Source organism: Etheostoma spectabile, chromosome 18 (genome assembly GCF_008692095.1).
Source record: "Etheostoma spectabile isolate EspeVRDwgs_2016 chromosome 18, UIUC_Espe_1.0, whole genome shotgun sequence".
NCBI lineage: Eukaryota > Metazoa > Chordata > Actinopteri > Perciformes > Percidae > Etheostoma > Etheostoma spectabile.
The window spans coordinates 25,486,779-25,499,757 of record NC_045750.1 but is presented as its reverse complement, the minus strand read 5'-3'; the positions used below and the strand labels follow the sequence as shown (position 1 = coordinate 25,499,757).

Genomic DNA, 12,979 nt, shown 5'->3' with positions numbered 1-12,979 from the left:
GTGTGTGTGTGTGTGAGAGTGAATGAGAGAGAGAGAGAGGGAGAGAGAGAGAGGAAGTGTAGGCTCCTATATCTGTCTCATAACTCCCACATGAAATGCAGATTTAAAAAAAAAGAAGATGTCTTGTCTGGGGCGCAATGATGACCCACATCCCAGCTGCACCACACCCCCCCGAAGCATCTCATTACGTCAGACTCCATAACGACCCACGAGATAAGAGCTACATGATTTCCACACATAGCATGAAATAGCCCGGTCTTTAACTTTAAGTGTGCCAGAACGCCTCTACATGCCAGGGATGTGGGCACTTCCTCTGGATTTCGAAATGCCTCATTTTATCATCAGTGGGAGCCAGCGTCTCATCAAGGCTGCATCCATTTCATGTTCCTTAGGAGGATTCATGCTTAAGTGCATTTGTGTATTTAATAATCGACGCATGTCATTCTTTTAATCGTCTGTACAGTCTTCCTAACGTTTAAATCCGGCAACAAGCACGCATTTCTCCTGGTAGAGGTAATTTTGTCAACTACTTTGAGACACATTTCGGACGACCACCCCTACAAAATATGGTACGCCCCACTCCTTGCCGTTAGCCGTTGTTGTATCCTATGCTACTGAACAGATATGTTGCGGTACTAGCTACACACTATAGCATTAAAGCCACGAAAAGATGCGCCTTTACGGGATTAAAACAATAAAACAAACAACGAGAAGTCTGGAAAAACTTTGCCCAACTGTGCCCAAACTTTGATAGGCTACAACACAAATCACTTCCCTCCAGTTTCGAGTGTGTTAGCACTGTTTTATCTCACCATTATTGCCATTGGACGCGGTTTTTTTTTCTTCTGGAGCAGTCCAATCTAATGAATTCACCGAAAAAAGACGGAGATGATGATGTGCCCGTTAAAGACCCGGTAAAATACGGCGAATTGGTCATTTTGGGGTAAGTCTCTTAAAACCCGATAGTAAAATTGTGTAGGACGGAGAAACGCTCCAGAGGCGTTCAGGTCTAACCCACTGCTCTTATCAAAGATACCCTCTTACTAATCGGTTTTCGGATAGTAAATCCGTCATAGTAACACATTTTAGCTCATGTATTGCATATTGCCGTCGTATACCGCCAGTCTATAGCGGTGTAGTAATGTTACAAACTAACTTTATGTTACAAATGGAAGCACAATCTCTGAAACTATGCAGCCGTATTGTTTCAACATCACGTATGGTGCGTTTGAGTGTAAAATGTGCTAAATTTGCTGTAGCCTTAGCACCTACGGATGTAGCCGCTTTTTCATCAATGGTTGTAGTGGGGGTGAGCAGCGCTGGATTGCTCAGGCTGAAAATCCCTATGATGTCATACTATGCTAGATGTGGGATTGCTAAAAGTAGGACTGGGGGGGGGGGTGGTTTCATTGTTTGAAAAATACATAAACCTTGCTCATTTTATCAAGTCATTAAGTCTCTTTTATTACTAATTAATCAACGGCGCAGCCAGGATGACCACCCATGAGGAGAGGAGGAGGAGGAGGAGGAGGAGGAGAAAAGACCCTTCACATCACCAGCACACAGTAGGCAGGATGTGCTGATGACAGCCACCAGCTTCCACAGCATTTCCACCCCTACAGCTCTGTGCAGGGTCTGCAGAGACCATAAATGCCACAACACACACACACACACACACACACACACACACACACACACACACACACACACACACACACACACACATGCACACACGGTCATATCCAGGCTTACACAGGCCTCCCTCTTGCCCTGCAGAGCTTCCTGTGTATGCCAAAGATAACTGACCTAATGGCCTATCTCTTCCCCTCCGGCTGAGCATAGAGTGAGGAGGCTGTAGTCCGCCTGTATCGGAATACTGATTAGTTGTCCTCGCCGTCATCTGACTGTTTGAACAGAGCAGTCCTTTTTACGTCCTCAGACTAGAATAAGGAACTCAAACACAAGTGCAGTCTGTGGTGTGCGCCACAGTGCTTAATGGGCCTCATCAAGGGACGAAAATGCATTGTACTGCATGTATTAGCTCATTTTGAAACTGCAGTGATTGTTTGGTTTGACTTTGTGTTGCCAGGGTGACGGCCACGAGCTTACAGGCTATTATAGGTATCATCTCTGGGGTTATGAACAAGGCTTGAGTGTTATGGGACAAATAGATTTACCTAACTTATACCGTCTTCTGTTATCGTTGTTATTAGGGCTGTCTCCTCTTAGTCGATTAGTCGACTAATCTGTGGTTTTGGTATTTGTTGACTAAGATTTCTTTAGTTGATAAGTCATTTTTTTATGCTTATTCATGCTTAATTGCGCATTTCCAAGAAACTTATGAGCACATTTCTGGTGAAGACAAGATTTAAAGCGGTGCAGGATTAATCGTGTAGGAACTCAGTTTTACCAGTGGTTAACATACTACATTTAAATCATGCTTTTCTAGTCTTAACCACCTCTCAAAGCGCACAGCTCTGTCAATTAAATCAATTAATCGATTAGTCGACAAAGTCATGTGTTAGTCAACTAAGAATTGTTTTAGTAGACAGCCCTATTTGTTATTTTGTTACGTCACATAACTGTCCCAGTGGTACACAATACACTATTAATGTCAATATTAACGTTATGACATAAGTGATCCCATAATGCGAATCAGCGGGATGTATTGTGGTTCAGAACCAGTTTGTCCGTCCCCAAACATGCAGCAGGTAACTCTGACAGCAGACACCCGGTGTCAGAACTGGCTGTTCCTTCTACCGCGTCCTGTCAGAGATCATATTTCCCCAGGCCTGTTTTGTGCAAGTGTGGTTTGACTTTGCATCTGTCAGCCTTGATGATCACATGCCCTGTGTGGTCGATGCCTGCTTCACTGCAGGCCTTGTGATCTTTGCAGTGGCTGTCTGCCATCGCTCATTAGCCTGGACGCCATGTACAGCGCTGCCCTGTCCGGCAGCCCATTAAAGCTCAACTCACTAATAACACACTCCCATCATCTCTATGCAAACACCCTCATGTTCTCTGCTGTTATCTCTCGCACACCTTTTTATCTCACCCCTCTTAACACCGTCTCTGTTGCATTCCTCCATGTCTCGCCCAGTCCCGTCTGTGCCAGCCTCTCGGTGTTTTGCTGAGTGCTGACTGTCACACAGCTCGCCCTCAACGAAAATAAACTCTGTGTCGAGGGGCAGAAGGAGTGAATATTTCATTATGTGCCTTAATGATGTGCGCACATGCTTGATGTAGGCCAGAACTGCCCAGGCAGATCTTACCTTGTGGAGCTGCTCTTTCACTGGCCTTTACCCTGGACCCTTCTGCCTAGCCTTGCCCCTCAGCCTCCCGCTCGTCTCCCTGCACCCTGCCATTTGCTTCATTTAGTTTTCTGTCTTCACAACGACAGCTTCTGACTTCGTTTCTGTCTATTTCTGTCAGGGCGCTGCCTACCTTTTCTCTTTCTATAAGCTGATTTACTCTCCTGTGCCCTCTTATCCTTTGTCCCATTTCATATCTTCTGCCTTATAACCAGACCCCTCAGAAGCGTGTCCTTATGTGTCTTCTCTTCCTGACCCAGACCTTTTTGTGGTCAGCCGGAGTCCAGTTTAAACTGACAGGCAGGGCCGTATAGGTAGCACTGTGTCATCTTCTGGGATTACTACAAGTAGAGGTTAGGTTACTACCCACAGAAATACATTTTGGTCCTGTGATCATTCATGAAAGTAGAGCTAATTTCAAAAATGTGAAGAAACTTCCCTTAAAGACACAGAAATTGATCCACCAAACTAAAATTTATGGATTTCCCTGACAAAGTAAACTGCTATGCTTATAATAAATAAAGACATGTAAACAAGATAATATGAGAGAGGTGAATATAGGCAGGAGTTGCAATCCACTGTGATTTTTTTCTTTCACTGCTACAACTCAGATAAAAGATGTTGATGATTAACTGGGCTTCTGTCGTAATTCCCTGCCATCTGTCCAGTTTGTGTCTTAGAGGTTAGATTTGTAAACAAGGTATTATTTTTCCAAATGTTGTCTCAGGAAAATGTTAAAATAATAAGAGTGGCATGTTGAGCAAGTGTTGCACATTGTCCTTGTCCTGTACTGACAAACTGTTTTTCTTACCTAGAATTTGTTTGGGTGATCTCCAATATTTACACCTAGCTGTTTTATCATTTAGCCACCTAGCACAGATAATTATGCCAGTCTCTTTGTCCTTGTGAAGTGTATGGAGAAACTGTGATTCTACTCTCATTATGACTCACTCACTTTATCAAAACCATAGTTATAAATAGCAAATCTTGTAAATGTTCAAGATATTCCTGCAAGTAATAGTTACTTTCATCATTGATTAATCTTCAGGATATTTGCACGGTTAATTGATTAACCATTTGGTCTGTAACAATTCAGAAAAAAAGTCCTCGGACTAAAACTTCCAAATTAAAATGTCTTCTTTTGTCCAATTGACAGTCCGAACTAGGGCTGGGCGATATGGAGAAAATCAAATATCACGATATTTTGGACCAAATACCTCGATATCGATACCGCAACGATATTGTAGTGGTGACTACTTGTGCTTTCACAAAATATTTCCACAATGAGATTTTGATAAATGAACATCAGTGATGTAGGTATAATGACTAAGTAGGTGAAGGCTAGTAATGGAACAGTTACACCAGTCTGGTAAGTTCAGAAAATGACATCACTTTACTGTAATGCACTCTTTAAAACCAGGAAAAGACAACACTTGTGCCATATTACAATATCCAAAATGTAAGGCGATATCTAGTCTCACATCTCGATATTGCTATATTTATATAATATTGCCCAGCTCTAGTCCAAACCCCGAAGGTATCCAGTCCACCATCATAAAAGACACATAAATCTGTCAAACAATGATTTGTTTTGTACTTGTTACCAACTCACTTTCTGCTGATTGCTTAATTGAGTGATTATTTATTCTTTATTTATTATTACTTTATTAATTCGGTTACTATTTTGTTTCATTCATTATCAATAATTCTGTTGATTGGGCTGTCAGAAGATCAAATAGTCCATGTCCACTACAAGTCACCAAAAGGGACGTATAAAAAACTGTTAACACAGTCAGACAGCATTAAAAAAAAAAAAGTATTCAATCAGTAATGATATGCGATGAAGAAATCCAAGGACAATTTAGCATTTGAAAAGCTGTGACCAACAGGGTATTGGCATTTTTGTTTGATGTATTATTTACTTATTCAGTTTTCAAAATTGCCATTGAGTCATTTTCTTATGAGAGACTGCTTGATGAAACTATCAAAGCTTCTAGCAGAGCGTGGTTTCTCCAGCCCACAACGCGAGGCCACCGTGGCACGGATCAGAGCCAGACCAGATGCCCTCGGATCTGGTCAAGTCTGAAGGCCAGTAAAGACTGTTAGTGCCCCTCTTGGTCTTCCTGCCCGCTGGGCATCCCCTGAGAACTTACAGTATGTTTTTAACATGGACCATGCCCTGCTGGTCAGTTAAAAGCCTGAAACCAGCATTCTACCTTCTTTGTGAACTCAAGCTGTGAGAAGGATGTCCCACTCTGCTTCAAAAGAAATTGAGGACAAAGTCATAATTTGAATCTGCACCGGCAAGGTTTCAACATCCTGCCGCACTCCTTTTCATTAAAACATCAAATCTGACATCATTTTTTTCAGAAACGGGTTGATAGAATACGTGATGAAGAATCTGGATTTTCATGTCTGTTTCTATTAATGAACACAAACCTTATTCAGCATACTAACTGGAGCACTCACTGAAGGCTGTATGGTTAATGGCATTGTCCTGCTGAAAATGCTTTTCATTGTAACAAAAAAAAGAAAGAACGAAAAAGAGGTTAGGTAAAGAGCGCACTCCGCTTCAGTGAGTATGAGCATGGAGTACAAGCTGAGTGAGTGAGATCAAGTGCTAGTTGGCCTTTTTTTTTTATCGGGGTTCAGCAGTCTAATATGAATCGTGAGTGTGATGCTTTTTCAAAAGAATGCCGCCGTGAAGATGCTAAAAAAATCATTGGCGCCTGCACTCTAATTGCAGTTATTTATCCAGACATCTTGGCACCATTGGTGGCATTTTAGTTACAGCCATAGTTTTTCCATAAGTGATGACAGATCATAAATACAGTATTCAAACGAGATAGCAGTGTTCCTCCCATCATTCGGCTTTCTCAATGAAGCTAGATGAACTGGCATGATGTGCAAGCTTGTCGTCTTTTAATCTGAGTAGTATTCTAGTTTGATCTAGATTCGCTGAACGTGATGCTGTTATGTCTGTGTTCACATTTATTTTTTTTAAATTCATTTTCTTCCAGGTACAATGGCTCTCTTCCAAGCGGAGACCGTGGGCGTAGAAAGAGCCGCTTTGCCCTGTATCGAAGGGCCAAGGCCAACGGTGTCAAACCCAGTGCTGTGCACATCCTCAACACGCCACAGGACAGCAAGGTACGTGTGTGTGTGTGTGTGTGTGTGTATACGCTCTGTTTTTTCAGTATGTAACATTAGTTTCCTTCCTGTGACTCCCTGTTGTCTTTTATAAATGAGTGAGAAGGATGACTAAGCATGACGACATGACATACAGTGGTGCTCAAAAGTTTACATACACATGCTTAAGTTGACTAAAAAGAGGAATAAAAAAATCATGTTTTGGAAATTTATTTTAATACCTAAATTAAAAATGAGGTAAATCCAACCTTTAAGGACACCAATTTTCTTTGTGAATGAATAACGTATTGTAAATAAATAATGTTCTATTAAATACGGGGTCATAAGTATACATACCCCTATGTTAAATTCCCTAGAGGCAGGCAGATTTTTATTATTAAAGGCCAGTTATTTCCTGGATTCAGGATATTATGCATCCTGATAAAGTTCCCTTGGCCTTTAGAATTAAAATAGCCCCACATCATCACATACTCTTCACCATGCTTAGAGATAGGCATGGTTTTATTTCAGTTAGACTAATACCTGGTTTGATTTGCATGAGAGATATTTTATAGAAAGTATCCCTGCCTATCCTAAGCATGAGAAGAGTATGTGAGGATGTGGGGCATTTTTAATCTAAAGGCCGGGAACTTTATCAGGATGCATAATATCCTGAATCCAGGAAAAACTGGCCTTTAATAATAAAAATCTGCCTCCTCTATGGGATTTAACTAGGGGTATGTATACTTATGACCCCTGTATTTTAAATAGAACATTTATTTATTTCAATACGTTATTCATTCACAAAGAAAATTGGTGTCCTTAAAGGTTGGTTTTACCCTAATTTTTTAATTTAGGTATTAAATAAATTTCCAAAACATGATTTTTTTTATTCCCTTTTAGTCAACTTAAGCATGTTATGTAAACTTTTGAGCCACACTGTACGTGAGATCTATCCTGTGTGTGTGTGTGGTGTGTGTGTGTGTGTGTTGTGTGTGTGGTGGTGGTTGTGTGTGTGTGTGTGTGTGTGTGTGTGTGTGTGTGTGTGTGTGTGTGTGTGCGCGCGCGCCTACATATGGATCCCTGATTGTTTAATGACTTGAAAACGGTGACGACGTAAAATGAAGATAAAGATTTCAGATCAGGTCAATGTCACATGCTGCCATCTGTAACATTACAGTATGACATTTTTATTTTACACATATTAATGTAGGTACGTCTTATGGATTTGTGAGTAACAGTAGGAGTCAGTCCGACGTATTGTTTGTCAAGAAAATGAAAGACTTTTCCAGAAGATCAACCCAATTTGCCTGTGGCCCTTGTTGTTGCAGGCTGTCCACAGCAGGGGGCAGCACAGCATCTCTTTCACTCTGTCCCGTAACCAGACGGTGGTGGTGGAGTACTGCCATGACAACAACACAGACATGTTCCAGGTAAGCACCAAGGAAAATCAAGAAGACAGAGCAACTTTTTCATACATCCAGCTTTAAATATAGGCCATGTTCCAATGCAAAGAATCCTAGATTTGGGATCACGTGCAATTGTCTCCCAAAATATGCTGTTATGTAATGCCATCAAAGGCAAATTCTACAATAGGTCGATTATTTTGGTTCTATTGTGACTACGACTTGTGTGGAAAATCTCCAAGAAAGTGTATTTTTAGACACAAAGTTCTGCTGTCTAATAATAGCATCACAGATGCTTTTGATTTGCAGCAAATTATGACTTGTCTTTCACCCACGGTAATAAAAGCCCCAATCACGGGGAGTCAAAATTCTTTAGGTTGTGGAAAATTCATAGACCTTTATATTAATATCAATATATATACAGTCTATGGGAAAAATCCAAAACCCCACATTTAAGCTAGTGTGAATTTAAAACTATTAATAACTGTGTGTGTGTGTGTATATATAGCAATATTACTTTTGAAAATCACTTTGAAAGGCATTTGTTTTGGATTTGAATGGTATCCGTGACCCCCTCTCCGTGCTGGACCCTGCAGATTGGACGCTCCACAGAAAGTCCCATTGACTTTGTGGTGACGGACACCTCCGGAGGGGGGAAGGAGGGGGAGGACCCCTCCATTGCTCCCAGCACCATCTCCCGTTTTGCCTGCAGAGTGGTGTGTGAACGCAACCCACCGTACACTGCACGTATCTACGCCGCCGGCTTTGACTCTTCCAAAAATATCTTCTTAGGGGTGAGTAGTTATAGTCGAGTATATCGCTTTGGAATCAGTATTAAAATAATTAAAACACACTTATACACCTCGTTAATCTCATGTCTTTGCCACTACAGGAGAAAGCAACAAAATGGAAAAACCCTGATGGGCACATGGACGGCCTGACCACCAACGGGGTGCTGGTGATGCACCCGGAGGGGTTCCCAGAGGACCCCAAGCAGGGTCTGTGGAGGGAGATCTCCGTCTGTGGGGACGTTTACGCCCTGCGGGAGACACGCTCTGGACCCAGCCGGGGCAAACTGGTGAGTCGCCGGTTTGGTTACCGTGAGGTTTGGTTTTGGTTGGACTGTAAGCAACGTGTCCGTCTGTGCATCTCCGCAGGCCGAGGGGGAGAGCAGCGCACTACGCGACGGGTCCCTGGTTGACCTGTGCGGCGCCACCCTGCTGTGGCGTACAGGCGAGGGGCTCATGCGGGCTCCCACCCTGCGTCACCTGGAAGCACTTCGCCAGGAGCTCAATGCGTCCCGGCCCCAGTGTCCCGTAGGCCTCAGCACGCTGGCCTTCCCCAGCCTGCCGCGCAGCCACAGGTGGGAGCCACAATCTGATTCCAAAATACTCACTGTCTTCTATCAGGATGTTGACCTCGCTTCATCTCCAGTCGCCTGCCTATAAAGAACATATTACTGCCTCTACAACGCCAGCGTTCATTAGTTTAAAAACAGAAACTGTTAATCAAATTTTTAGCACCAGGAGTTCACACAAAGCTGAAAATGCTGACACTCTGTCAGTGTCTCTAAGAGAAGCCGACAGGAAATCCTTCCTACCACAGGCAATACAACTTATTAACACTTCATCACTGGGTGCTAGATAAGACTCTGAGACACCACAATACTGCACTAAGTGCAACCTGCACAAAATCTACTTATTTATCATACTATTTAAGCAGTTGCAAATTTTTGTATTCCCAACTTGTATATATTCAAATTTTTGTTCTTGTATTTTATTCTATTATTATTTCATGTATATTGTATCCTAGTATTTCATTTATATTTATTTTCTGTGATGTGTGACTGATTTTGCTGCTGAAACACTATAATTTCCCATTTTATTGGGATCAATATCTATTTATCTATCTATCTATCTATTTATCTCTCTATCTATCTATCTTTCTTTCTTCAGCCTTGAAGAGCGTCAGCCTTGGGTCTACCTCGCTTGCGGCCATGTCCATGGACGCCACGACTGGGGCCAGAGATCTGAGAGAGTGGAGGTGCCGGGAGAGGGCGAGGGCTCCACAACCCGCCGAGAATGTCCCCTGTGCAGGAGCGTGGGTCCCTATGTGCCCCTGTGGCTGGGCTGCGAGCCGGCTGTGTACGTGGACGCTGGAGCCCCCACTCACGCTTTTGTGCCGTGCGGCCACGTCTGCTCAGAGAGCACAGCCAGGTACTGGGCTGAGACCCCGCTTCCTCACGGGACGCACGCCTTCAGACCCGTGTGCCCCTTCTGCTCCTCTGCCCTCAGCACCCCCGGCTGGACGCGGCTCATCTTCCAGGGCCCCATCGACTAGTCGCCACTCCTCAGCAACCACTATCACAGTAACAGAAAGACGCCTGGGCTTCATTCAGGTTGTCGACGTTGGTCAGCGCTCAGTAAGGATAGGTAATTGATGAGGAGTGCATGTGACTCAGGCCACACACACACTGTGTGTAACCAACACCGGCCAACGTTGTTACTGAATGGAGCTCACAGCTGAATCCCTCCTGTTCTTTATCCTTCAATTCTTGTTCATTGGTATAAGATCTGGTGAAAAAGTGCAAAATAACATAACAGCATAATCAATACTGTCATGTCTCTAAACTCTAACCCTCTGTCAGGCACGCTGTTTTTCATTCCAACCAACCAAACACTACACTTTCACTGATTACCTAACCTTCAAGTAAAATTGAATATAGACAGTAGGGCTGTCTCCTCTTAGTCGATTAGTTGACTAATCTGTGGTTTTGGTATTGGTCGACTAAGATTTCTTTAGTTGATAAGTCATTTTTTGTGCTTATTCATGCTTATTTAAGCATTTCCAAGAATCTATGAGCACATTTCTGGTGAACACCAGATTTAAAGTGGTGCTTTTGCAGGATTGATTGTGTAGAAACTCAGTTTTACAGATGGTTAATCAACTATATTTATATTATGCTTTTCTAGTCTTAACCACCTCTCAAAGCGCACAGCTGTTGATTATATCAACTAATCGATTAGTCGAAAAAATCTTGTGTTAGTAAACTAAGAACGTCTTTAGTCGAGGACAGCCCTAATAGACAGGAGCTGCCGGACCCTTTTTAAACAATTACTTTTACTCCATTATCAAATGACTCAACCTTCCCCAAATCTTGAACGATGTCGCACCAAACAAACAGATCCGAACACTTTTTTTTTTTATTTGTCTCTGTCAGAAGCCATGTATAAAATGACAAGTAGCTTTTTGCACACACATAAAGGAATGGCCTTTGTTCCTCTGCAACGTCTTACACGCCTGCAGCGCCTGCGTGTCCTTAACTCGGTGAAATGCCGCCTCTTGCACTTCTCGGCCTGACGTCCGACCACGTCTTCATTTCTAACACATTGTTGCTGTAGTTGTTGTGAAACGCTCGCCACTCGTCAAACAACGTGATCCATCTGGTCTCGGCTTCTGCAAAATCCACCTTCACCTGTATTTGAGACCAAGTCTCTTTATAGATCTGCGCGCTCACTGTCGTGTCTTCCTGCCCTGAATGACCAGCTGATTTATATTCTCAGCAGGCCATATTAACTACTTATGGTAATGTGCTTTACAAGGTGAGATCAGAGGCTTGGGCTTCGATCTAGCTTTTCAGGTTCCCAGCGCTTCATGAAAGGGAAATTATTAACCACCATAAAATGACTATATGCAGTTTTCATCTTTTGTCTTAATGCATCATTTTCAGTGTGAAATCTATGCAGAGAGAGACCCATAAACGAGACCCCATTGTGTAGTATTAGGTTGGAATGAAAACCGGCAGACTCTGTCTCTGAAGGGAACACTACACGCTGTATGATCGCACCACAGTATTCACCTCTTAAGGCCAGATCTTATCCTGATGATCAAGCAGACCGAGGTTAAGCACAGGCTGGGAGTGAAACTGGGTAAAATCCACTATATAACTCCACAGCAATAACAGCACTCCCATATATAAGCTAGATGTGTTGCTATGTTTAGCCAAGTGATAGGTCAGCGGTCGCTTTGAACATGGCTGAAATGGTTTCCAGGTTAAGGGCTCAACCAGAGGTGGGTTCAATATCACGATTTATTTCATTGTGGTGTTGTGTGTGAGTGTGTGTGTGTGTGATGTAACCAAAGCACTAGAATTTAAAGATGAGCAACTGAATCAGTGATTAAACACACAACATTTATTTAAATGCTCATTTTAGATGCATTAACAACCTAAACATGCTAACAGAGATTAGCATGTTTAGGATGCGGAGGAACACATCAGTTGTCATAACAGGCCATATTTTGTCGCTCCTGTTGTGTTAATTTGAACACACTTCTGGTTAATGAATTATGTGAAACAGGGTCTATGTTTGTATGGTGGAGTATCAAAAAGGTATGACCTTGCATAACCTCAAAAGAGAACCTTTTTTTGTTTCAAAGAAAACTATTTTGTTAGAAAATGGGGAGGGATTTATTTGGGGGAAGCGGGAGGAATTCTTTTAGATGTTCAGTGTTTAAAAAAAACTATTTTTCTAACTGATAATTGGTTTTAGTTAACTCATTGTTTCTCATTGTTAACGAGTTCAGTATGTTTCCGAATATTATGGTGTGGTAGATGTAGGAGAGCTTGTGAGTGAGAAGACATTGCCAACACTGTGTCCAACAAACACACACTCATCACACTTCTACCATAAAAAAAACTAACATTGTCCAGACAATGAATGTAGCCAAATACTCAGGCTATGTTTAGCCTTCCCTGGTGCTCATATTGAATGGTCTATATTGTGATACTATTTTTGTAACTGAATATTATGGTGTAGCTCGGTGAACTAGCCCGATAAAGTCGGATGATTTCAAAATAGCCTCAAGTGTGGAAGACGTATAATTGATAATACACACTCACGTGGACATTGTGGTTAGCTTGCATGTGCTGAACGTACACATACAGTATGCACACGACACGTACACGTACTCGAAAACCTTTGCACGGTTGATTGCCAACCTGTCCTTCACGCTGAGAGCAAGATGTCTTCCGGGTCTTCAGCTGTTAAAACTGCAGCATTTCCAGTTGTTTTGTTCGTTTTTGTTTTGGAAGACCTCTCCAAAAGAAAAAAGAATAGAGAGAGAGAGCCTAAA

General features: G+C 42.4%; 1 protein-coding gene across 1 annotated transcript; it reads left to right on the top strand.

The window, feature by feature from the left end:
* The first annotated feature begins 568 nt into the window (after nucleotides 1–568).
* LOC116705811 (E3 ubiquitin-protein ligase pellino homolog 2) lies at nucleotides 569–10,879 on the top strand. The gene is made up of 7 exons (XM_032542223.1): nucleotides 569–943; nucleotides 6,332–6,461; nucleotides 7,772–7,873; nucleotides 8,443–8,640; nucleotides 8,739–8,924; nucleotides 9,004–9,209; nucleotides 9,802–10,879. The coding sequence occupies exons 1-7, from the start codon at nucleotides 864–866 to the stop codon at nucleotides 10,184–10,186; spliced, it is 1,287 nt and encodes a 428-aa protein (XP_032398114.1). The 5' UTR covers nucleotides 569–863; the 3' UTR covers nucleotides 10,187–10,879.
* The last annotated feature ends 2,100 nt before the right edge of the window (nucleotides 10,880–12,979 follow it).